General features: G+C 35.8%; 1 protein-coding gene across 7 annotated transcripts in view; it reads right to left on the minus strand.

The window, feature by feature from the left end:
- MCF2 (MCF.2 cell line derived transforming sequence) overlaps positions 1–27185 on the minus strand; it is a 129142-nt gene that overhangs the window by 26316 nt on the left and 75641 nt on the right. For 4 of the 7 annotated variants that reach the window (XM_058441413.1, XM_058441412.1, XM_058441414.1 and 1 more), the window contains 12 exons: positions 24040–24159; positions 23079–23195; positions 21369–21518; positions 18285–18418; positions 17855–17969; positions 12669–12788; positions 10624–10815; positions 9300–9491; positions 7897–8068; positions 6251–6298; positions 3046–3083; positions 474–562 (listed from right to left, as the gene is read on the minus strand). In XM_058441413.1, the coding sequence (XP_058297396.1) occupies positions 474–562; positions 3046–3083; positions 6251–6298; positions 7897–8068; positions 9300–9491; positions 10624–10815; positions 12669–12788; positions 17855–17969; positions 18285–18418; positions 21369–21518; positions 23079–23195; positions 24040–24159 (1487 nt within the window). The remainder of the gene's footprint in view (positions 1–473; positions 563–3045; positions 3084–6250; positions 6299–7896; positions 8069–9299; positions 9492–10623; positions 10816–12668; positions 12789–17854; positions 17970–18284; positions 18419–21368; positions 21519–23078; positions 23196–24039; positions 24160–27185) is intronic. The other 3 variants (XM_032757739.2, XM_032757740.2, XM_032757741.2) reach the window with 2 other exon arrangements.

Genomic DNA, 27185 nt, shown 5'->3' on the forward strand with positions numbered 1-27185 from the left:
CACATTGTACACTTTAAATATACATAATTTTGTCAATTACATATCAATAAAGCTGAAGAATTAATAGATAAGCTAATTACCATTTGATCATTATACATTGTACACATGTATCAAAATTTCACACTGTATTCCATAAATATGTACAATGATTACGTGTCAATGAAAAATAATAATAAAACTTTTTTTAAGAATGATAAACAAAAATCTCCATTTTATTTCAGTCTGGGGGAAAAAAAAGAAGATACCAACATTCTGAAAAAGTTTAGTTAATTTTCTTCAAATCACATAAACAGGCCATAGGTTGGCTGGGCCTAAATCCTAGACTTCTGACACCTAAACTAGTGCTCTTTTCATCACACCCAGTAAAACCCCATTCTGTGAACTCAAATTTCTAATCACATTGGCCTTGAACACTGAACCAGACTCCCACAGTTAGATGTGTATGTGAGTTTATATTAATAAATAAAGGATACTTCTTTAAAACATCCAAGCTATTGCCATTGTCCAAACTGGATGATTCACCAGAACTTCTCTTCTCCTGACAATCATGCAGCACTTCAATCTGAAATACAGAAAATAAAAGTTAAATTAGCACCTTTGTAGGTATAATTCTTCTTCAAGGCGATCCAGCTCAAATTAAGTTTATTCTAGGTCCTAACTCTGAAGATAAATTGAAAAATAAAACTATGATTTTTTTCAAAATAACTTTGATACGTACTAGTAAAAAGTGATTTAAGTTGCCTAAGAAAACAGATTTAAGATACTAATTAGAACTTATTTTATGTATTAACTCTTTATTTATATGGCATTCTTAGAAAATAAGGTTGATTCATAAAAAGTTAATTTTCTAGATAACTAAAGGGTATTCATTGAAGAACCAAACATCTTTTTAACCACAGTGATTTTTGATGGAAACTTTCTAGAAAATATTACATGCATCCTGGAATTCTTTAATCAAAGACACACGACATAACTGATCCTTTTTTTTTTTTTTTTTTTCTAAGATCTGGGTTAAGCTAGAAGAACCTTTTCCTAATGATTCCATGGCATCATCATAAGCTTGAATATGATAAAATCTAATGTTGTGCTGCAGGGATACCTGCAGAACTCTATTCTTTCTTGAAATAACTGTAACCTGTACATCTCTGTCTCTACTCCCTGCCACATGTTAGTCGCTATAAGTTGCCTCCCTAATTCTAATAAATTGCCTTATTTTACAGACTCTAAAGGACTTGGACTGGCCTACCGAGTCAACTGCAAAAGATTTGTGATGATTATTTCTTTCAAGAAGCATTTGAAATGTATTCCTGGTATCCAATCTCAGCTGTATTGGACAGCTGAGCTTGCCAAAAGCCTGACCTCCAAGTAAATGTAACATTTCTTAGTGACAACTAGAACCCAAAATGAAGTACAGTATCTACCAGCTAAATATTTCCCCAAAATGTGACCTACTTATTACAAATGAAAGAAACAAATGTGTATTACGACTTTCTATATATTAGGCACGCACAGTCCTAGGTGCTTAACACATATTATATTTAATCCAAACAGCATTTAGCAAGCAATGGCATTCTTTTCCTCATTTTAAATATAGGAAAACTGAGGCTCGGAGAGATTTTACAACATGTAATACTACAGAATTTGGCATTCACTCTGTTTCTTTCTTGAAACCAGAAGTTGTGGCTGTACAAAATAATAACCAGGCCTGGTATATCGGTATAGACCATTCACTAGGCTGCTATTAATTAAAACTTAGAGCATTATCATATCCCACACATGTTCAAAGTGCTTCACAAATATTAGATTATTTTATCTTTAACTCCATGATGAGAGTGTTCTATTTTTATGCCCATTTTATATATGGAAACTGAGTTCCAGAGAACTTACCCAGGTTTATATAGCCAGTAAGTGATGGAACTGCGATTATAAGCCAGGCAGTCTAGTTTTACAATTTGTACCACTATGCTATACTGCCCCTTAAAAATATGTTCTCATCTTTATTTACCACAAAAAAACAGACGAAGAAAATGTGGGGTCTTGGGAACTGGGAGCAGTGGCTCATGCCTGTAATCCCAACACTTTGGGAGACCAAGGTGGGAGGATCACCTGAGGCCAGGAGTTTAAGATCAGCCTTGGCAACATAGCAAGACCCTGTCTATCAAAAAAAGTGTTAAAAATATTAGCCAGGCATAATGGCCCATGCCTGTAGTCTAAGATACTCAGGAGCCTGGGGTGGTAGGATTTCTTGAGCCCAGGAGTTTGAGGCTGCAGTGAGCTATGATCGCACCACTGTAGTCCAGCCTAGGCAACAGAGCGAGACCCTGTCTCAAAAAAAAAAAGAGAGAGGAAAGAAAATGTGGGATGTTGTAGCTATGATGAGTCTACTTCTTTACAGATATCTTGTATCTAACAATAAGTAAGTAGATTGGGCACAGTGATGCACACCTGTAGTCCCAGCTACTCAGGAGGCTGAAGTGGAAGGGTGGCATGAGCCCAGGAATTAGAGGCAGCAGTGAGCTATGGTCACCCCTGTGAATAGCCACTGCACTCCAGCTTTGGCAACATAGTGAGACCCTGTCTCTAAAAAATTTTAAAAACAACAACAAAAAAGAATGGATATCTTTTTTGAGCTAAGAGTTAGCCTCTGCATGGTCCATTAGAACCTGTCCTGTGTGCTTCACACTTGTAGGACTGGAATTGCTCGTGAAAGAAAGTTTATTCTGCACAAAGGTGCAATGCTTATTTATGCTTATTGAAGTGCTGGTGGGTGGTGGTAAAAAGAAGCTGGAACATATACAAGATGTTCTACAGAAATGATTCTAACCTTGAGCCAGCACTTGAGAAACAGCTCATACTGAGAAACTGGCATATCTGGGGATATGCCAGTAATGCAGTGAAACACAATGCAGCAACAGCTTTTTTTCTTTTAAATAGTCTTTCAAAGACACAATATTTGTCTAGTGAATGAAAAATATGGTTTAAGGCTCATACCAACTCTGCAACTAAAGCAATAAAGTCAATTTTGAATTAATTAATGATATTTACTTTTAAGTTGCTCTGATTTTGTCTCCAAGTCTTCTTCCCTGGTAGAGAAATGTGAAAGAAGAATTTCAAACCAGAATTAAAGTCAGCACTTTTAACAGAAATACATATATATTTATTAAATAACTTGAGTTAATATTCCAATATGTTTATATTAGTATTTTAAAATCACACGAGAGAAGATAATGTTTGGTTGGACTTACTCACATGATTTCAGCTTCTTATTGAGCATGATTTTGCTATGTATTCACCCATTCTCTCATTCATCAAACATTCACTTACTTGCCAAGCATTGAGGTAGGTGTTAGTGCTCATAATTATTTGCAGATTTAGTATTCATTCTGACACAAAAACATTTAATCAAATTGTAGCTCATTGATTAACTCAATCAAAAAGAATTTTGAAAAAAATCTAAGTTTAATCTACTAATTAGAGCATCTACACTTATTTGGCACTTTCTACATATTGAGCACTGTTCTAAGAGCTATGCATATATCTTCTTTTTTAATACTCAAAATCATCCTAAGAGGTAGGTAACAACTTCTAGCCCTATCTTCTAGATAAGGAACTAAGGTTAGTATCTTGTCCAAGAAGCAGAGGTGGTATTCAAATTCATATAATCTATTCTCAGAATGTTTCTAACCACCATGTAAACATTTCCAAAGCATGATAAAATGTTAAACATGTCATCAAAATTCAAAGCTTTCATCTTTATTTTTTAAATGTTTAGTTTAAAAAGGGTGAGCCACTGTATTATTAAGCAAGGAATCCAGATGTTCCTACAAAGCCAAAGGCACGGTCCAACCAAAGACTAGATTGTTTAGATCCTAATTCCCAGGGCTGCTGAAAAGGCTGTTGCTCACACAGGCTGCATGAGACTCCTCTCTCCATGAAAGGAACAAACCTTTTGTCCTTCCCTCCTCAGCAGGAGCCAGTTACAGGCACACTCAGGAAAACGAAGGGCTGCTATGTTCTCTAGACTCTATACTTCACTTTCACTTATTAAAATATACTTTCTATCTAAACTTCAAGTTTATATCATCATATATGTAAATATATATTAAACTTGGAATTATACAAAATTAATTTCTCAGTGGATACTAATATGCTCCACTTCAAAGAAACCTCTTCTACAGAGATCCAAACTTATTTCTAAAGGTAACTTAAGAGGCAATTATTAGTTTTGCCAATTAATTCTTTGCAAATACATTAAGAGATACAAAATAAATATATGCACAACTTATGAGAAACACATCTTATTCTTCAAAGCAAGGTAGATGTATTCATTTTTAACAATATAAATACATACAAAATGATTGAGCACCTACACCATATGCTAAGCTCTGTGTTTGGGGATACAAAGATGAACTCACACAGTTTCTGCCCTTACAGAGCTTAGTTTAGCAAGAGAGACAGAAAGCAGACAATTCCACTAAAGCCAAGAAGAAATTTGAGGGTACCTGTTATCACACAGCATGAACACCTAAGCAAACAGGGGTGCAGAGAAGGAGGAGATCTGGGGAGGAAAAGCTTACCTGAAGGAAGTGGCCTAGAAACAGCAAATCTGATGGAGGAGTAGAAGCTAACATGTGGGAAAGGGAGAGGAAAGGAAATAGTGTTCTAGAGAGAGAACAGTGTGTGTCATGTCCACAAAGTAAGACACCTAGGAAAGGGAAGAAAAAGTGGGCAGGGTAAGTGGAAGAGACAGAAAGACTGTCACAGTTACCAAGGCCAGGATGATGTTAGCTTGGATTAGGAAAGCGGCAGTAAGGACAGCAGTGGGGATGAAAAAAAAAGTGAATGGATTCGAGAGAGATACTTAGTAGGCACAAATCCACAGGATATAGAATTTTTGACCAATTAGAGGTAGGGCATAAGTAAGGAGGAACCAAGGTCCCAGGCTTGGGCAACTGAGGAAATCATAGTGCCATTCACCAAGATGAAGAGTAGAAAGATTGCAGGAGAGATGAGTTAACCTGAGGTATGTTGAGTCTGAGTTGCCTATGGGATATTCAAAAAGGCAAATTATAAACAGAGGTCCAAAGCTTAGAAGAAAGATCTAGGCTAAAGATCCAGATTTAGGGGCTCAAGTCACATTTTACATTTTATTCCTCGCTGTCAATGTCTCCCATTCTCCATAACTACACTCTATATTCAATGTTAATTCTACAAATATTTATTACATCTTGCTAAGTGCCAGGCCCTGTGCTAGGTGCAGAATTATATTTGATGCAAAAAGAAAAAAAAACTAAAATAAAAGCAAAGAACAAAAAAACAGTTTGACTCATTTTTTTTTTTTTTTTGAGACGGAGTCTCACTCTGTCACCCAGGCTGGAGTGCAGTGGCGCAATCTCGGCTCACTGCAAGCTCCGCCTCCCGGGTTCACGCCATTCTCCTGCCTCAGCCTCTCCGAGTAGCTGGGACTACAGGCGCCCGCCACCACGCCCGGCTAATTTTTTTTTGTATTTTTAGTAGAGACGGGGTTTCACCGTGGTCTCGATCTCCTGACCTCGTGATCCGCCCGCCTCGGCCTCCCAAAGTGCTGGGATTACAAGCGTGAGCCACCGCGCCCGGCCTGACTCATTTTTATGAGAAATTAATACTTATGTTTTGAGTTGACCAAATTTTATATATTTGGCTTAGCGATTAAAAGTCTTAAGAAATTCTTTGGAATGGATTGTTACAATCCCTATTACTCATACAGCAATTAGGTACAATGAACAAGGTTTGTAGCATAAATAATGTTTTGATTTAATTTACAAAGCATGATGTATAATAGATAAAAACATTTATCCATCCATGTCACTTATTTATTAAGCTGCCTTCATCCTCATAAATACATTAGGTAGTCTCGAACTGAAGCAAATCCAAGCTACTCCTAACAAAAAGTTGGATCATGAAGTATCTTAAACAAAAGAAGGCCTGATTCATTTTAGCATCGCCAATTGTTTTTCTTTATTCTTTTTGGGGGTCACTTTATGAAAGACATTGAGTTTAGAAGCATAATCTACATTTTATATAGTCATTTTCCAACATAAGCATAATACAAAGAGAATAATGGATGGTTATTATGAAAAACAGGAAAATGTTACTTGCAGGTAGAATGCAAGAATGAACTGCTGCTGTTTTTAGATGCCAAACTGGTTTTTCACATGTACACAAACTCAGCAAAATGTATTGGCAAAAGTAATATAATAAAGATGGGTACCTTTTGAAAAAAGTTTACATGCTTGAAAGAAAGAGTATCCAACTCCCACTGCAGAAGGAAATTGTAACGCCATTAAATAATGTCAGAAAACATGAAACAATACAAAACAAAATGTGCTAATGAGTGACTAATGACTTGCATGGATCTGTAACAGTCTCCCCAAAACTCCATTCCTCAACTCAAGGTGTACCACTTTAAGAACCTCTACGAGGAGTTGAGATTTTAGAGGACAATTAAGCAAGCAGCTTTAACCAGAGGAAAGGACTAGTTCAGTTTATCAAGTATTTTTTTATAGTCTTCAATTTTTTTCACCCTATCTTTACAATAACCTGTTGGAGTCAGTAAGTATTATTGTCCTTATTGTCCAGGTAAGGAAACTGAGGCTAAAGAGGCTAAGTGAACTGTTCAAGGACACACAGCCAGTACACGGAGCCAGAAATCTAACCGAGGTCTATCTTCTGCTCAAGAATATCAACCTATTTCAGTTTTAGTCTCATAGCTATTGGGTTTTATCCCCTTATTGTTTTTTATTTTGTTATCTTTACTCTTTTTCCAGTAGTTTTAATATTCCTTGTATCTTTGCTATATCTTTGATATTGTATTTAAGACATTACTTATAGTTTTATTTGTAAATATATTTATATATTTCATAAGTATTAAACATGTAACTTTCATAATCTTAGCCTAGTTACCTGCTTTCATCACCTTTTGAAAATCTGATCCATGCTAGATATAAGCTATTATTTTTATGCTCATTATCCTTGGCTCAAGCCTTCTCTGAATTCCAAAGCAGTTCTCCTACACTAATGAAGCTTCTGATTCTATTTAGATCAGACAGACCAAATTTACTCCCATCTTCACCCATTCCACTTACTTAGGGCTCTAAAGACCAAATTACTCTCCTCTAAGAAGCCCCAAAGGCAGCTCAAGGGAACCCCTGAGCCATCCATATCCAGAGTAGTTCAACACATTATAAGGATAATTATTATTTTCATAGAACTTAGAAAGAAAATAGATCTTACAGGATAAAACTAGGAGATTAAAACTAGAAAATGAACTCTGTAATAGTAAATTACCAACAAAATTATTCTATTTAACAGCATTTATTTAGAAAAGGCAATCCATTTTATTATCTAAGCCATTCACTTACTAGAAGCTTATAAGAACCAAGTCATATTTCACCACTAGGCAATATATTCATGTAACAAAACTGTATGTACTTGTACTCCCAAATTTATACAAATAAAAAAGAACCAAATCATTGCTTATCTAGAGTAGCAGTAAATATGTGTGTGTGTGTGTGTGTGCATGCACACATGTGTATACTAGCTTCATATACTTTCCTTCACCTGCTGAAAAAAAATGCAAGTTTGATGCTGGTAAAATTTTCATACTCATTTTCAAGGCTGGAGTACTCAGTACTGAGATGTTCACAATTCCTTGTACTGTACTATATTACTACTATGTTTTAGTACTATACAATAACTTCAATCTGACTCTTGCCTTGCACAATATAAATATGACCAAAGATGCTAAAGTGAAATTTTCATCTATCAGCATTGAAGAATAAACTCAGTATTTACATCAAGAGTAACAATATAAACAATAGCAAGAAAAAAAGAGACAGAGAAAGTAAGACATTTTACCTTGTTTAGATGAAAAAAATGGTGTTCTAGATGTGACCAAATTTTCAGGTGTGGGTACCACAAATTGGATTGGCCTCACATGCTTATCTGCCAGGTTCCTGAAACCAGCCTGCTGGTTCTCAAATATACTTCGAATGTTTTCAAGCTTGAGTTGTATAGTCTTCATTTGAACCTGCAGGTTGTATAAGAATTATAGGAAATATTTTCTGAAATGAGGTCATTACAAACCCCATTACATTTCTCAAACTCAGATGGTCAAAAAAATAATTTAGAGTTTAAAATATAACTACAAGACATTTAGAAAAATAACAAAACAGATTAATGTATTATGTTCACATGGATATAAAACCAAAATCTCAACCAAAATAACCTGAGGGAAAAAATTACCAAGAAGCAGTCATGAAATTGGTCACTGCATAGAGTGATTTGCCCTTCATTGGTTCATTGGCTGAATCGGATAATGGCTGGGAAAGAAGGCATATTGCTCTTTCCTGTTTAGCATAAGAAAGCCACCAAGTTATAAAAACAATCAAATGAATAACATCGGTATAATATTTTGTTACATTTTACCATGTAGGACATTCTTGTTATAGTCTTCTATGTTGCAGCAGGCTCCTCAGAGTCACCAATGGATAATACACCTTTGTACCTCTCCTAGATGCTTTGAGGCAGCTAGAGTTAAGCTTGGTTGCTTCCAGAGAATCACTTGGCTATTGCCATGACTACATTTCTGATTTCCTGGGGCATCCCCTAGGATATTCTGCTAAGCATGGATCTAGATACTGCTCCAATCTTAGAGTCAACTACACATTTTAGCAGCAAATAGCATCACAAATGCTCTTATCTACAATGTGGAAAATGCTTCATGTCATTTTCAAGGGGGCAGTACTGAACTAACCTATAGCTCTCCACCCTGTTAACATCAACTTCTGCCTGCTCCTCCTTCTCCAAGAAGACCCAAATCCTATCTTTATGCTTTCATTCTCAAACTGAGTAGGAAAGCAACATCATCCACAGAGCATCTGCTGATGGTCACTGCAGCACAAAGGAAAGATGTTTGGGGTAAAGTGCCCTTGACATGGATCCAACATTCTATTATAGAAGAGCTTTGGGCCTTTCTCCAGTGATGCACAACAAAATATGTGTGAGAACACCTAGCACATAAAAAAGAGTTTTAAAATAATGGATTTGGAGCTCAAAAAGGAAATTATTCTTCATTATGTAGCAAACATATGCCTTTGAATTATTTGATGCTTGACAGTGGCACTATTATCACCCCTAAGAGGACAATGTAAGTGCAATTTGACATAAAGTTAGCTGTGAGGTAGTAAAACTCCTCCTACCCACAGTACTGCAATTATAATTTTCTTTAAATATTTATTTGAAAATAAAAAAGCCTCTACCTTAAGCTCAGGAGATAATATTACATCAAATTCATACTGCAGTGTTTCAGGTTCATAATTTATAAAGGGTAGAGCCATTTCAAGAAAATTTTCAATGTCTTGGAGGGCTTTCTGAGCATCTTCTTTAGACTGAAACTTATCTATTTCCTGATTAGCTAGAAGACATTCCCCTTCATCACAGCATTGACGAGCCTGGTAAGAAAATCAAGAAGAAAAAAAAAACATGAATTAATAAAGAGAAAACATATTTGTCCAACAAGTGAGTGTTTCTCAGCCTCTGGCTTCTGTGAGTCAGAAATGCTTTCAGAGCTGTTAAAAAAAAAATAAAGATATCTAGGTTCTGCCTCCAGAAATTCTGATTCAGTAGCTCTGGGCCATAAGTGGGGCATTTATACTTTTTTTTTTCAGCATTAAAGTCAGTTTATTACTTCTACTTGTATTATTCACATGAGAAAAAATATAAATGAACACCTAAATAAGTGAATACTTTTACAGAGCTCCACAGGTATTGCTGATACACAGCCAAGGTTGGGAAACACTGCATTTATTTCACAACAACTAATTTATTCTGCAGCAGGAGTCTGACCATTTTCTCAACACTAACACCTTAGTTGCATGTTACTTTCCCAAAATCAGTAACTGAAATACGAAATTCTTAGAAAAATATAAAGTGTAATACAAATGCTTAATGATGGCTAAGGACAAGAATAAAGTTTCCTTCCCAAAGAATGAGATGTAAAGATTAAAATGTTTATGTTCAGATATAATGTCTGTAAGTGATATCCCTATTTTATATTCCACTGCCAACACCAGGTCCATATGGTGACCTGTCAATTCATTGCCTAATCATGAAAAGGGTCAAACCCACAAGCCATGCAGGAATATTTTCCAGTCACTGTTTAATATTTTATTTCTGTACTATGAAATGTGAAAGGAGTTTCGGGCTTTAGCAAAATGCCCCCCAGGCTTTTAAAAATGTTCCAAGTACAAACCATCACCAGTGGAGGCTTCAGAGATGTACCCAAAATACAAAGGAAGCCATTACTCCACAATCTCAATATTTAGAACAAAGGGCAAAATTTGAACTATATTGGATCTTTCATGAATAGTTCATTGGTAGATGGATGAAAAAAATCATAATCAAACTCAGTCCTTCAGACTTCTTACAAATTTAATCCCAAAGCTATACCAGTCCCTGACCATATAACCTCTGAGAAGATAAAAAGTATTCCATGCGGCAGAAGGGCAAGGTGCTTCAGGCTAGCAGGACCTGGAAAAAAATGTGTGTTCCTTTTCAGAAATGGATCATTTCTCATTACACTACCTGCTGTAGGAGTTTATGCATTTTGAAGGTCCTGCTGAGTTGTATCTGTTTTGCTTTTATCTCATTAACCAAAATATCAGAAAGGTAACGTAGCTCATTGCACCTCTGGCAGATTAAATCAAGTGCATAATGGTGATTTGCTGCAAGCTTGTGTCCATGTAATATCACAAACTGGGCCTTTGATAATAGCTCCTGATTGTAATAAAGAAACAAAATAATGAATACATGATCTCTGTTCCTATAGAGAAAAAAAGAAGAAAATAATTAAGAAGCAAAATGTTTGAGCAAGAAGGATACATTGCCAAAAATACAATTTGATGTCTACTTCTTCAGGCTGCCAAAAAAAAAAAAAAAAAAAAAAACTTACAGTTATAATAATTAGCTGCAGCAGTGATGTCATTAGAAGCTCATGCATTTCTGGTTATAGAAACTGAAAATTTCACATCACACCCAGAACGTGGATGAGATTTTTTTCTCCTAATATGTGTGGATTTAGAATAACCACCTGTATTAAATGAGGTATACACACCAGCCAAATGTATTTCATATCATCTCAGCCTTAGAAAGCTCATCAGAGTTGTCATGTACCTGGACTACTTCACATACCTGAAGTCACAGGGTTTCTATGTCAAACAGTGACCTTTAGTGGCTTTGCCTCCACTCTGTCAACTACTCACTCCCCACAGTGTAGAGACTTGAACATAGTAGGGATTCAAGAAATGTTTGTCAAAATAAAATAAATAAAACTGAAACCCCGAATGAGGAAACGACTGGCCTCTCTATCTAGTGGGAAAACCAGGTTTAAAATGGAGAGCTGGTATCTAATGGGTATACAGTTTCAATTTCATAAGATGAAAAAGTTCTGGAGCTGTTGCACAACAATGCGAATTTACTTATCACTACTGAACACTTAAAAATGATTAAGACGGCAAATTTCATGTTATGTGTTTTTACCACAATTAGAAATGAAAAATTATTAAATGGAAAAAAAATTGTCTCCCTTAGTTTCCAAACCAGTTTGCCTCCTCTTTCTACTATACCATAGGGATATGTAAATTGTCCCATGATCACACAGATCTACAAGCATAATTCCAGAACTAGTTATCATAACTGTTGCTTCTTCAATATTTGTTTTCACATACTCATGGTTCACCCATAAATCTATTTGTATGCTGAGAATTCATCTTAAAAAGTGTGGCCTTGCTCTTACATAAAAAGCATGGCCTTGCTCTCACATAAAAGCTAAGAGCTTTTTAAGTATTAAAGCCATTAGTCCAAACTTTAAGACTAGCAGGGAAAATGAAAACTGCCTCTTTTGAGTGTTTACTATACAGCCCAGTGTTGTGCCAGGTGCTTTATATTCATCTAAATGAATATTCACAATTGCTCTGCAAAGTAGGTCATTTTATCCCCAGTTTATAGATGAAGACACTGAGGATTAGAAATCAATTTACTCAAGGTCACAGATAGTAAGAATAAGTAGAAATGTCTATGTGAGTCTCCATTTGGTTAAACTGCATATATCCTAAAGTGGGCATTTAAGGAATTATGTTCTTGTATGTTCCCATCATTTCCAAGCACCTATATCATTCTTGATACACATTTTTCTAGCTTCTCCAAAATAATTTATGCCCTTGTTCTTATTGGTGGGCTTGAAACAGTTCACGCCATTGTCTCAGTGACCTCCTTTTACAACTAATTACATGATATATCTGTAGTGTCACCTCTGGCCTGCATTGAACGAAACAGAATATAGACCAATATAATTGTGCCTAATATACAGAATGTTGTTATGATGGGAGGAAGGCAAGGGATAAAAGACTACAAATAGGGTGCAGTGTATACTGCTCAGGTGATGGGTGCACCAAAATCTCACAAATCACCACTAAAGAACTTACTCATGTAACCAAATACCACCTATACCCCAGTAACTTATGGAAAAATAAAAATAAAGAAATTAATAATAAGGGTTTATACTACCTACTCCCGCCAAAACATGACTATTATACTGTATAATATAGCAAACATCTAAAACACAATCTTACCTGAGAATTTTCATCTAAGTTTTCCAATTTTTTTATTTTTTGTTTTACTTGAGCTATAGTCCCTGTTACATCAGCCAGTTCTGCTTGTTGGTTTAATAGAAATTCAACTTCAGTCACAAGCTAAAAATAGGAAACAAAGAGGTTTTAAAAACATAAAAATTATCCCCTTATGATCAAGTTTTATACAAAATGCTTTTAAACAAAAATATTGACATGGAGAAATTACACATATAAAAAAATTTGGTTATTCACAGAAATAGCTATAATCTGTTAAAATTTAACCTCATAGATAACAATGGGTATTAATGATGTATAAAAGATCACCATGTACATGTGTAGGTTTGTATATGAGGACATGTATTTGCATAAATGTATACATGTGAGGTATGTATAGATATATATACATTTGTGTGTGTGTGTGTGTGTGTGTGTATATAGCAAATATCTAAAACGAAATCTTACCAGAGAATTTTCATCTAAGTGTTTTTTTCAACATTCCCCAGCTCTCTGGTGAATTATCCTAAAAGCAAAAGCCCACCAGAAGTAATAAGCACATCTCCCACCCAGACCTTGGTCTTTAATACCATTTCCCAGAAAAAGAAACCAGGGCTCCTCAAGGAAATAACTGATTCCAGAGTTGAGGCAGAATAGGTACAAGATGAACTTGGAATATATTTTTATGCCAGAAAGTAAGAAAGTGATTTATTTAAATGTTGGAGCATGTCACAAGGACACAGCAGCAGTTTGAAACATCAAAATAGTCAAGAACACTAATAAATTATAAACCATCAAAAAACTAAGAATCAGAAAAGAAGTCAAATCATCTTTCTCTGCTGACAACATGATTCTATACCTAGAAAACACTAAAGACTACCAAAAGGCTCCTAGAATTGATAAACAACTTCAGGAAAGTTTTACGATACAAAATCAATGTACAAAAATCAGTAGCATTTCTATACACCAATAATGTTCAAGCTGAAAGCCAAATCAAGAACGCAATTTCATTTACAATGACCACAAAAAGAATAAAATACCTAGTAATACATGTAGCCCAAGGAGGAGAAAAATCTCTATAAGGAGACCTACAAAACACTGCTGAAATAAATCATACACGGCACAAACAAATGGAAACAAATGGAAAAAACATTCCGTGCTCATAGATTTGAAGAATCACTATCATTCAAATGGCCATACTGTCCAAAACAATCTGCCGATTCAATGCTATTCTTATCAAACTACCAACAGCCTTTTTCAAAGAATTAGAAAAACTATTCTAAAATTCATATGGAACCACAAAAGAGCTCAAATAGCCAAAGCAATCATAAGCAAAAAGAACAAAGCCAGAAATAACATATCACCTGACATCAAACTGTACCAAAACAACATAGTCCTGGTACAAAAACAGACATTTAGACCAATGGAACAGAATAGAGAACCCAGAAATAAAGCCACACACCTACAACCATCAGATCTTTTACAAAATCAATGAAAATAATCAAGGGGGAAAGGACTCCCTATTCATCAAATGGTGCTGAGATAGCTGGCTAATCATATAAAGAAGAGTGAAACTGGACCCCTACCTTTCACCATATATAACAATTAACTAAGGATGGATTAAAGATCTAAACGTAAGACCTCAATATACAAGAATCTTGGGAGAAAAGCTAGGAAACCTCAATCTGGACATTGGCCTTGGGAAATAATTTATGACTAAAATTTCAAAAGCAATTTCAACAAATACAAAAATCGATACATGGGACCTAATTAAACTAAAGAGCTTCTGCATAACCAAAGAAGCTATCAACAGAGTAAACAGACAACCTACAGAATGGGAGAAAATATTCACAAACTATGCATCTGACAAAAATCTAATATCCAGAATCTGTAAGGAACTTAAACAATTCAACAAGCAAAAAACTAATAACTCCATTAAAAAGTGAGCAGAGGACATGAACAGATACTTCTCAAAAGGAGACATACAAATTGCCAACAAACATGAGAAAATGCTCAATATCATTAATCACAGAGACATGCAAATCAAATGAGATACCATCTCACATCAGTCAGAATGGCTATTATTAAAGAGACAAAAAGGAACAGATGCTAGTGAGGCTATGGAGAGAAGGGAACGCTGATACACTGTTGGTGGGAAAGTAAATTAGTTCAGCCACTGTGGAAGGCATCCTGAATATTTAAGAACTTAAGACAGAACTACCATTTGACCCAGCAATCCCATTACTCAGTATATACCCAGTGGAAAATAAATCATTCTATCAAAAAGACAATGCAATTGTATGTTCACTGCAGCACTATTCACAATAGCAAAGACTTGGAATCAACGCAGGTGCCCATCAATGGTGGACTGGATAAAGAAAATGTCATACAAATACATCATGGAATACTATGAAGCCATAAAAAAAACAAAATCATGTCTTTTGCAGCAACATGATGCAGCTGGAGGCCATTATCCTAAGCAAACTAACACAGAAACTGAAAGCCAAACACAGTATGTTGTCACTTATAAGCGGAAGTTAAGCATTGGTTACACGTAGACATAAAGATAGAACAATAAATGCTGGAGACTACTAAAAGGGGGAAAAGGAGGAAGGCAAGGGCTTAAAAACTAACTATTGGATATTATGCTCACTACCTGAGTAACGGCATCATTCACACCTCAAATCTCAGCATCACACAGTATACCCATGTAACAAACGTGCATGTGTATGCCCTGAATCTAAAATAAAAGTTGAAAGTTTTAAAAACCAATAAGTAAAAATCTTTGAATCAAATAAAGAAATAAATGGAGAGAAGGGAAGGCTCTTGCTTCAGTAGAATGCCTAGTGTGGACTGATAAATGTGGACTGGACATGGGGGTTGAAAATAATCATTATTTTGCAACCATCACAGCAAAGATTTGTCCAGGCAAACATCATCAGTTGATGCTAAATTTACGGGGAAATTTTGATGAGAAGCAGGATATTTGCATAACCTTAAATTTTCTCCCCACACATTTCCTACTAGTTAGAAGGGGAGTAAAAGTAGCTTTACAGTGGATAAATTCAACAACACCCTGAATAGGTAATCAGAATCCACATCAACAATAAGAGGGAGGTAGGCATCATTCACCTGCAGACTCCTTAAGAAGGACACTTCACTAATGTAGTATTCCAGCTGGTCATATGTACTAAATAGAATCATGAGAAGCTGTCTGACAAACTCCAAATGAAGAAAAACGTATTTAAAAAGGGACTATGGCTGGGCATGAGTCCTTATAGCTCATGCCTGGAATCCCAGCACTTTGGGAGGCTGAGGCGGGAGGATTGTTTGAGCCTAGGAGTTGCAGACCAGCCTGGGCAACACAGTGAGACCCCATCCCTACAAAAATTAAAAAGTTAGCCAGGCATGGTGGTGCGTACCTGTAGTCCCAGCTACTTGGGAGGCTGAGGCGGGAGGATGGTTTAAGCCCAGGAGTTTGAGGCTGCAGTAGCTATGATTGTGTCACTGTACTCCAGCCTGGGAGACAGAACTGTCTCAAAAAAAAAAAAGGGCTATATTCTTCAAAATGTCAGAGTCATAAAAAACAAAGAAAGGCTGTGGAAATGTTCTAGATTCAAGGACACTAAAGACACAAGACAACTTAATGCAAGACTGGACCCTATATAGGATCCGATTCTGAAGGAAAAATAAATGCTGTAAAAGACTTGACTGAGTCAACTGACAAAATTGAAATACCAATGGTAGATAATATAAAAGTATTGCATTGTTAAATGTACTGAATCTGATAACTGTACTCTGGTTATATCACAGAATATCCCTATTACTAGAAAAAATGGAAGTATTTAGGGGGAAAGGGCCATCATGTGTGCAACTTACACTCAAATGGGTCAGAAAATATATTATTTGTCAGATCAGAAAAAATATTATCTGTATATATATGAGGGAGGGAACAAAAATAATAAAGCAAATGGAGTAAAATATCATTAAGTTAATCTGGGAAGAAGGTATATGGGTATTTTTATTTTTCTTATATTTGCAACTTTTCTGTAAGTTTATGTTTCTACATGTTTTTTTTAAAAGTCATGTTTCTAGACATACAGAACCTGTCGACATGTCACTATGAGATACACCATGTCAGTGAGATTATAATCTAAGACAAGCAACAATATTGATTAAAGACAGGAATTAATGACTTGGCAAAACAACATAACCACAGGACAAGAATTTGATATGGATGCAAATTAATATGTAAGTATAAGCATAATGGGTATGTTCAGGAAAAGTGCTATTTTCTGTGTATTCAGATGGAGAGGAGGGAGAAACACAAATACCTATAAGGACCAAGAGCAACTTGACCTATTCTTTCTTTAGGGAAGGTTTCATGGAGAACTTTTCAAAAGATGTTTGAATCAAAGGAGAGAAAACGCTAGTGGTAACTGAGCCCTGTGTCCAGAGTACAGTGCTCCTCCCAAACCTAACTCTGATGAGCAAGTGAAATACAAAGCAGGTAGGCCATTAATGGGCAGAAAACAAGCTGGGCACATGCAAGAGGAAGAAGTGAGTTTTCCTTGGATCCTCTGGTGAAGTATATACTGTGAGAGAGACTGTGAGAAGGTTGAACATGACCGCAAAAGGAAAAGAAACTAAATCCATGCATCTTGACCATATATGATGGATTTTCCAGGAGGGTCCAATTGGAATATATTTTTAATTATTTATTAAACTTATTTAATTTCATCCCTCAGGCTTTTCACAGGAATAAACTCCTGGATCAGAAATAAAAGCTTGTTAGGTCATATTAAATATGGTCAGCATAGGTACGTGGGATTTAAAAACCAAGAAGGAAGTTGGTATTATTCCCTTGGAAAGCTACCCCGTAACCTTGAATACCTTTTAGATCTACGATAAATTTGAATAACAAACCTCAAAGTAGAGAGTAACTTTGTCCCTGTCATATATATTGGCAGTTTGATACTTTCTCAAAGGAAATGAGTAAGCTGAAAAAGTAGAAGTCTCAGAATTTTAGTAGAGGTTTTCTTCAATCTAAGCCAAGGTTCATTTACATTTGCCTCCTTTTTTTTTCTTTGTAGGTATAAATGGGCATCTTGCAAGACAGGATTTCTCATGATTAAGGAGTAAAAACCTCTGGTGTAATGAAAAAAGGTGTACAAAGAAATGTTTTAACTGACCTGTTGAAAATCCTGCTCAAACTTCCATAGTTGCAGATATTGCTCCATTTTTAATTGATGTTTTTCCCAAAATCCATCAAAAGCTGTTTCCATATCATGTACTTGAGTCAGCAACCTTAAGAAAGAAAACTCAAATAAATTTCTAAAAGCAACTATCTGTTTTGTAAGTATGTAGATAAGCGTGGTCTGGACATTAAGAATTATAGGCAAAGTCATAGCCCATGACACTTGGTTCTACCTATAGAGACAACCAATGTCCACAGAATCTCTTCTACAAGCAAAATCATCCCTGTAGGACAACCTAGAAATAAGTTCTCAGATTTCCAGAGGTCCAGGAATACTTTAACACTTAACATATTGCAGCAAAAATGTACAATTGCCTTTCAAAAATATAAAATAAGTAACTCTAAACCAAAAAGAGAGTACTCACTTATTAATAGTTTGCCAGTCACCACTTATTTGCTGATGACATTCTAGTCTTGAACTGACAGCTCCTTCAGTGTCAGGCACTTCCAGATTTGTTAGCAGAATGTTTCCTTCTTTGGTTACAGCTGTAATATCATTCTGTCCAAAGACACAAAAGGAGTATCAGCTAATTAGTAATCTAACCTGAGTGACATGATGGGAAGGGAGCATACAACTACGGCATGAAGAATAGAAACAGTTAATTCTAGAATGGCCTTTGCTTTAATAGCTCTCTGAAAATTCACAAAATTTCAAAACCTCAGTGCCACAAAATCTAAAAGCTGTGAAGATCCAAGAAGCCCTTGCCTTAGAGATGGATGTTGCAATTAATGTTTTTATAAGATCATCATGGGCAGAAGTACCATGTGCTCTATTTGTAGCCTCCTTCTCTAACTGGTAGAAAGTTCCAATCCAGTCCACCCTATTCTGCTAATATTTTCTTTATTTTTATTTACTTTTTTAGAGATGAGATCTTGCTATGTTGCCCAGGCCGGACACAAACTCCTGGGCTCAAGCAATTCTCCTGCCTCAGGCTCCCGTGTAGCAGGGACAACAAATATGTACCACTGCACCTGGCACTGTTCTGCTAACACTTTTAGTGAGCTCAAATAAAGCAGTAGTAGCACAATAAAAACCACCACAGTAGAAAGCATACAATTGCAAATAATACTTAATGCATATTCAGATACAGTTAAATGCCTTTGCTACTAATCCTTAATTGTTACCAATCACTCCCTGCCTTAAGTCTTATTTTACTTCACATTTAGGTTTAATTAACTCATCAAGAAGTACATGCCTCTATTCAGAAGGGCTTAACCTCAGTGGGTGGTGTAACAATATAGACCTTTCTCAGACATCTAAGAGTGATTTAAGATTTCTTTCAGGTGGTCCAAGAGTCCCTTGAAATTGTATGCAAAAGTTTTCGTGTACATTTATTCTGAGGACAGATTCCATGACACCATCACCAATATGGGTAATAACATCAACATTAAAAGCCAATATTTATGAAGTACCAACTATGTACCGAACATTGTTATACATAGATCACTTTCTTTGCCTCATTTCATCTTCACAACAATCCTACCAGGTATGATGCATCATCATCATCATCAACCTCATTGTAAAGATACAGAAACTGCAACTCAGAAAAGGTAAGCAAATTGCCTGACAACATGCAGTTTGTGAAAAACAGAGCTTTCTTTCCTTGCACAGAGCTTTGTTTTTAGATTGTGATTCAAAAAGTCAGTTTCTTGCAAATCAAACCACAATGAGATACCATCTCACACCAGTCAAAATGGCTATTATTAAAAAGACAAAAAATAACAGATGCTGGCGAGGCTACAGAGAAAAGGGAACACTGACACATACTTGTTGGGGATGTAAATTAGTTCAGTCACTGTGAAAAGCAGTCTGGAGATTTCTCAAAGAGCTTAAAACAGAATACCATTCAACCCAGCATTCCCATTACTGGGTTTATACCCAAAGGAAAATAAATTGTTCTATCAAAAGACACATGCGCTCATATGTCATTGCAGCACTATTCACAATAGTAGAAACATGGAATGAACCTAGGTGCCCATGAATGGTGGACTGTGTAAAGAAAATGTGGTACATATACACCATGGAATACTATACAGTCATAAAAAAGAATGAGATCATGTCCTCTGCAGCAACATGGATGCAGCTGTAGGCCATTATCCTGAGCAAATTAACGCAAGGACAGGAAACCAAACACTGCATGTTCTCACAAGTGGGAGCTAAACATTAGGTACACATGGACATAAAGATGGAAACAATAGACAGTGGGGACTACTAGAGGAAGGAGGGTGGGAGGAGGGAGAGTGTTGAAAAACTACCTATCTGGTATTATGCTCACTACCTGGGTGACAGGATCATTCATACACCAAACCTCAGCATCCCACAATTTATCCATGTAACAAACCTGCACATGTACCCTCTGGACCTAAAATAAAAGTTGGAAAAAAATTCAGTTTATCTTTTTAATTTAAACACATATCTCTATCTACAGCTTTAATCTTCTAATGCACACAGTATGTCTATTATCAGATGAAAGAGATGAGTTATATGAATGCCTAGTGCTTGTTCAGATTATTATTAAACTTTCTGAAGAAAGTGGATCCAAAAAATACTTGCTGATTATCTGAATTGCACTTCAGAATCCTTCACAAAACAACACTCCACAAAGACCTGGGTAGGAGGGCACAAACAATTTGCAACCCCTGGTCTACTGTAGGAAACATCAAGACCTAGTATTCTGCAGAGAAGAGAACTTACAATCAGTTGAGCAATGTTAGCCTTGGTCACAATGCTAGCTCACAGCAGAGATGGGACAAGAAACTCAGCCTCCTGACTCCTCATCAAAAATAAAAAATACAGCCATGTCATGCATCACTTAATGTTGGGGATATGTTCTGAGAAATGCATTGTTAGGTGATTTCATCATTTCGTGAACATCACAGAGTGCATTTACACAAACCTAGATGGATAGCCTACTAGACACCTAGGCTACAGGGTATAGCCTATTGCTCCTAAGCTATAAACCTATACAGCATGTTACTGTACTGTATACTATAGGCAGTTGTAGGCATACTGTAGGCAGTTGTAACACAACAGTATACGTTTGTGTATCTAAACATATCTAAACATAGAAAAGGTACAGTAAAAATATGGTATAATCTTAAGGGACTACTGTCATATATGTGGTTCGTCATTGATCAAAACAACCTTATGCAGTACGTGACTGCACATAGTAAAACAAAAGACTATATTTCTTTTTCTGCAGCATTTGTAAGATATTTTTAAATAACTTCTCAAATTAATGCACCATTTACGGAGGGGACACTTACGTCTAACATATCCAGGACAGTCTTCTCTTATAAAGTATAATTTTTTTAGTTTTTAAATATATTACATAAATGTCTTTTATCTCCCCTTATGCAACAGTCAGTGTAAAATGGAGATAATAAACACCTCTCTAGATAAAGAAAGACCATGGAAATCTTTTGTTTGTCGACTCTATCAGACATACCTTCAACAGATGATACCTTTCAGCACGAATTGCCAGAATTTCTTCTATTGAGGGAATATCATCTGGTAGTTCTGTCTCAGCCAGTTCAGTTCCAAAGGACTGTAACATCTGAGCCATTTCTTTCACTGTGAGGGCAAAATTTTCTATAGCCTGCAAAGAGCCGGTGATTACTTTAATTGTATGGTAACTCTGTGAGCATATCAAAAATTAGATCAGTAAGTGTATTTGTTTTTATTGGGGGTATAACAGCAAACACATATACTATGAACTCTCCTCTGCTACAGAAATATGGCATTGCTCTTGGCAATCAAGTGTAACTCTTCATCTAAAACTCTAAGAAACTGAAGGAAAATTAAGAGTCTTCCTGAATATCTTTTATCCAAATTTCTTGACTTATTTCTTGGACACTAATGAAAATTATTTCTTACAGATGCCATGTATTGAGTAGTTTGTTTTATTTTCTTGAAAATTACAGTGTTTTCCTTATTCTATAAACTCTCCAATTGGCAAAATTGCCTTATAATAACTTTACTTCTGAAGAGAGATGAGAACAGTAAAGTCACTTTATATTTGTTTATTATCATTTGTGAATAAGCATTAGCATTCCTAACAAGGTGATAATTGAAGGAAATGGGGGAAAAACTAGTCACAACAACTCATTTCAGGTACTATAGAATATTTGGAATGGTGGCCCCAAAGCCTTTGTTGCCATAAAATGGTAAGTAAGGTTTTGTTGTTTATTTTGTTTCTACAATCAATTACTCTGAGAAAGAAGGGCAACATGTAGAGACCATATGACTATGTGTTAACCATGCATATCAAAATATTTGCTTGTTTATTTATAGCATTACAGGTTATTAAAGGCTAGGCATTGCTAATTTTGGCAATACATCTTCATGTGAATGAATGAATCGTTGAATGAATGCATTGTTAAATGAATTAATGAATGAAATGTTGAGTGAAGAACAAGTATGAGGAAAATGGAATCCTAATTTAATGGGACATCATTAATTTCTTCAGAAGGGTTCCCCTATCTCTGGGATTAGAAGTCAAGATACTTATATACCACAGACATACTTGGGAGGTGCAGGGCCCTTGCCTATTTGTAAATTTCTAAAACAGAAGAACACTCTTTGCTACAAATCTAAATAAATGCCTCAGAAGCATCACTAGGATAATGAGATTAATAATACTATTTGCACTTATTGACGGTTTGCCATATGCTAGGCACTGTGTAAAACATTTTACTTTTGCTATCTCATTTAGTCTTTTTAAGATCCCTATGAGGTAAGGTATTATTAGTCCCATTTTACAGTTAGGAAAACTAAGACTCAGAGAGGTTATGTATATTGTCCAAGGTCATATAACTAAAAATCAGCAGGGCCAGGATTTGAATCCAAACCCTTTGTTTCTTCAAGTTACTACATAGCCACAGGAGGGGATGGACAGAGTATGATCTCCTTATTCCCTAGGATTCTCCTTCAATTGCCATCCTCAGTGACTACTCATCATTTCTAGATATTGCCTATGGAAGAAAACCAAGATGTTGAATTTATATGTATGTGAAAAGTGAGGGCCCAGAAAGCTGGGTTTTTTTTGTTTATTTTATTTTATTTTTCCTATTTTTCAAATAGGAAAGAATTCTAGAACTAGATTTAAAGGCTAACATGAAGAACTATAGGCTCTACAGTAAGGGCAAAGACAACATACATTTCTGAAGATGATCCATTCACTGTGGCAGTACTGCAAGGTGCCGCCTAACTCAGGGGTTAATTGCTTGTCATCAATGTATGTCAGCAAATCACTAACTGAGCTCAGCATAACAACCTATATAAATAAGCAAAAAAGATACTGTTAACTGCCCTTCATGCCATCCCTCCATTAAACTGTAAAATGAACTTTGGCATACATTTAGCAGAAAGTTACCTCCGATAAATGGTTTTAACAGTTCTCTCCTGTACATGCCCCCATACATGTATGCACTACCTTCTTCAGATAATAACAGTTTTTATTTACAAAACATTTTCTGTAAAGCTAAATCAATCTCCACAGAAACCAAAACGCCTAATTTTCCTCCATCTAAGAGTTTGCATTGTTAATGGTCCAGCTTCTAAAAGAATGCTATGCTCACAACAAAGAAAAGGACTTTATGTAGTAAGTTATAATTTATCAGGAGGGGCTGACCTTTTCAAAAGTATGAAAATTTATGAGCACCCTATTCCTAACCTTAAAAACATACAAAAATATTTTTAAAAAGTCATGGTACTCTGGACTAGCTCAGGATGTAAGTTCATGGGAGTTCAAATACATAAAACATACACTCAATTTCACTAAAAATAAAATTTCCTGCTTATATACACATACACACACATACATATACACACACGCACACATACATATATACACATATATATAACATATATACACATATATATAACATATATGACATATTTTTTGCAAAAGTAATTGCTTTGCTATAAATTGATGAATCGATTTCTTTTTTAAATGGTAGAAGTGAAAGACTTTTGGGCATTTCAAATGTATACTTTTAAAAGACAAATTTTAATTTTTTTCTTTTAAATGATACATGGGCACATGTAAAATATAAACAGCATGGTACAAGTCTTCATGAGAATTAGAGGAACAAAACATTTAAATAATATACTCTTACTGGTAATTTAAGCATAAAATCCTCCTGACTAAACCGAAATCCAATGTCTGTGAACGTTCGTTGAAGAAAGCTGGTAGGACGTAAAACTAAAACCAAGTGCAAGTTCCCAGGAAAGGAAGCCTGTAGAAAGAAAGAACAAAAGAAATTGAAAAAAAAAATTGTCAACACACACTCAGCTGAGCACATACCAGAAAAATATGTAACTGAAAGAAACAAACTTTAAGTTCATAAAAGCCAGTAAAAGGCCAACACTTTACAAACGGATATTGATAGAATCTAAAAACATGCAAATAGAAAGAAAAATAATGTAAGGCTTCAGGTCAGATCCTTGCAACACTTCTGGTATGGAATTTTCTCACACTAAAGAAGTAGATCCCACGTTACGAAGTAATAGACTCTAAATCTTTATTTTAGAGTTATTTGAACTCAAATTGCACTTATTTCCCATAAAAACAAATAGAGCTAGGTGGCAGTTTCCTAGGATAACCCTAAAAGTCAAAGGGTTTTTGTCTGTGTATTTACACTAAACAATGAAAGAAAACTTTATTATGGGATTATATTTTTATTTTAATCCAATCAATATTTACTGAACATCTTCTATGTGTCTACTTCATGTATTTAAATGAATGATTATCAAGCTCTGTTAGGCATTGAATGTTCACAAATTAAGAAAATACAATCTCTACCCAACAGTTCCACTGCAGAGTCCATTACTAATCAGCAACTCTTTAACTAAGTTGATAAGTAATCAAAGGAATTAGAATAATATACAAGGGGAAATGACAGCACAAACTCTCCAAGACATAGGAAGGTCAAAAAGATCTTGAAGCATAACGAGGAATTAACTGGATCAGAATGTTGTTCTAGTTCACCAATGTTTCCCCAGCTTCTAGAACTTGCTGGCACGTAGTATGCAGTCAAAAATAATTGCTACACTAAAGAATTCAAAAGACAAAGAAGGAGGACACATTGCAAAATAAGTGGAGAATGGAGTAACATAGCCCAATTTTAATAACAAATCACCATGTACTAAATGCTTACTCCGTGCAAAGCATTTTGCCAATATTATCATAAATTCTTTTCATAATAATTCTATGAAGGAGTTAGGTTACTCACTTTTACAAATAAAGAAAGTGAGACTCAGAGAGTTTAAGTATACCTTCCCCCAGCTGGCAAAGCCTTGATTTGCCCCTAAGTCTGTGCTCTTAATCACTAAACTACTACACCTCCTGAAAAGACCCTAGTCAAGAGAGCCAGATGAAATGACGCTGGGGGACAATGGGAGATAGTGTTGGGAAAATGGGCCAGAACCACATCAGAAAGGATCATGGGTTTTTTTTCCTGGAGGTAAGGGGAGTCTCTAAAAGGTTTTGAGCATCAGAACAACACGGTCAAATTTGCATTTTAGAAAGATCACTTTGGCTTTAGGAAGAACTGGATTTGAACAAGAGTAGAAGCAGACAGATGAGCTAGGAGGCTGGTACAGTAATCCAAGCCAGGAATGATGAGTTTCTGAACTAAAGTAATGATACCAGGAATAAGAGTAGAATTTAGGAGGCACAATCAGCAAGACATAACCACTTGATGTACTTGCCGAGAAAGGAGGTACTGGGAGGATCAAACTCCAGATTTGGGGTTTGAGTAACTGGTTTAATAGTACAACCTTCACTGAGATGGGAAACACAAGAGAAACAGGTTTTAAGAAGGGGAACAAGATTCTGATCTCCATTCATATACATGTTAGGTTGGGAAGGGTCAGCAGGACATCCAGATGATGTCCTTCGGACAGCTGCTTGTACAAGTAAGAAGGGAAAGAAGTCTAGGCTAAAAGTGCAGAATCAGGAGCCATCAGCCTCAAGATGGCAGATTAGAGCACAATAGAGCAAAATATATGAAAAATGTTCCAACTGCAATTATATTTCAGGCATATTACAATACTAGTAATTAAACAAAACTATAAACTAAGAATAAGATACTGTGGGGCAAGGAGTTTATGGGAACTCTCTGTACTTCCTGTTAAATTTTGTTGTGAACTTAAAACTGCTCTAAAAAAATAAAGTCTATTTTAAAATAAAAGAAAAAAGTAACTTTCACCAGGGTATAAAGCATAGACTCTTTGGGAAATGATGCTCAAAACTGGCGATTTTCCTAATTCAATTTGAGATGGTGATAAAGCATAAAATGTTAAGTGGCAATGAGAACTAGAGTAAATGAAAGAGAAATGAGTGTGATATGCACAAATAAGTAAATTAAAAGAGCATAAAATTAAATCAATAAATTAAACAATGATTATCAATATACATAAACTGGGATGGCTGTCCAACTCATAACTCCCCCAGGAGGCCATGACTGTTACTGTCTCCCTTTATCTCAGAAACTACTCCCCCTTCCATTATTCTACACATTGGTTCCAAATAAGAACTCTTATTTTCCTACATGGCCCTGCCCTTCCAACACACAATGATTAGTAGTGATTAGAAGTATGATTAGGGCCAGATATGGTGATTCATGCCTGTAATCCCAACAATTTAGGAGACTGAGGATGGAGGATCACTTGAGGCCAGGGGTTCCAGAACAGCCTGGACAACATAGTGAGACCCCATCTCTACAAAAAATTTAAAAATTATCCAGTCATGGTGGTATGAGCCTATGGTTCCAGTTACTCAGGAGGCTGAGGGGGGAAGATCGCTTGAGCCCAGGAAGTTGAGCCTGCAGTGAGCCATGATGGTGCTACTGCACTCCAGCCTGGGCGACAGAGTGAGACCTCATCTCTTTAAAAAAGAAAAAGATAAAAGATAAGCATGAACATTTGATGTAAGCAGGGCCAAAGAAGTCCTGCCCTAGAATTTTCAAACTAATACTGAGTGAAGGAAACTTTGAGGATGCCATTTAAAAGCAGCAGATTGCCAAGAGCCCTGCTGCTGGAGAAACATTGAAAAGAATATAGTTAACTTGTATACAGAAACAGAGAGAGACAAAGAAACAGAGTTCCAATGGTAATGTATATCCTACCTTCTATTATGTACATAATGTATATTTTATTTTATGTTAAGTATAATATGTATGTTCCAGCTGGGCACGGTGGCTCACACCTGTAATCACGGCACTTTGGGAAGCTGAGGTGGGAGGATTATTTGAGGCCAGGA

Source organism: Hylobates moloch, unplaced genomic scaffold, assembly GCF_009828535.3.
Source record: "Hylobates moloch isolate HMO894 unplaced genomic scaffold, HMol_V3 SCAFFOLD_7, whole genome shotgun sequence".
Classification (NCBI taxonomy): Eukaryota; Metazoa; Chordata; class Mammalia; order Primates; family Hylobatidae; genus Hylobates; species Hylobates moloch.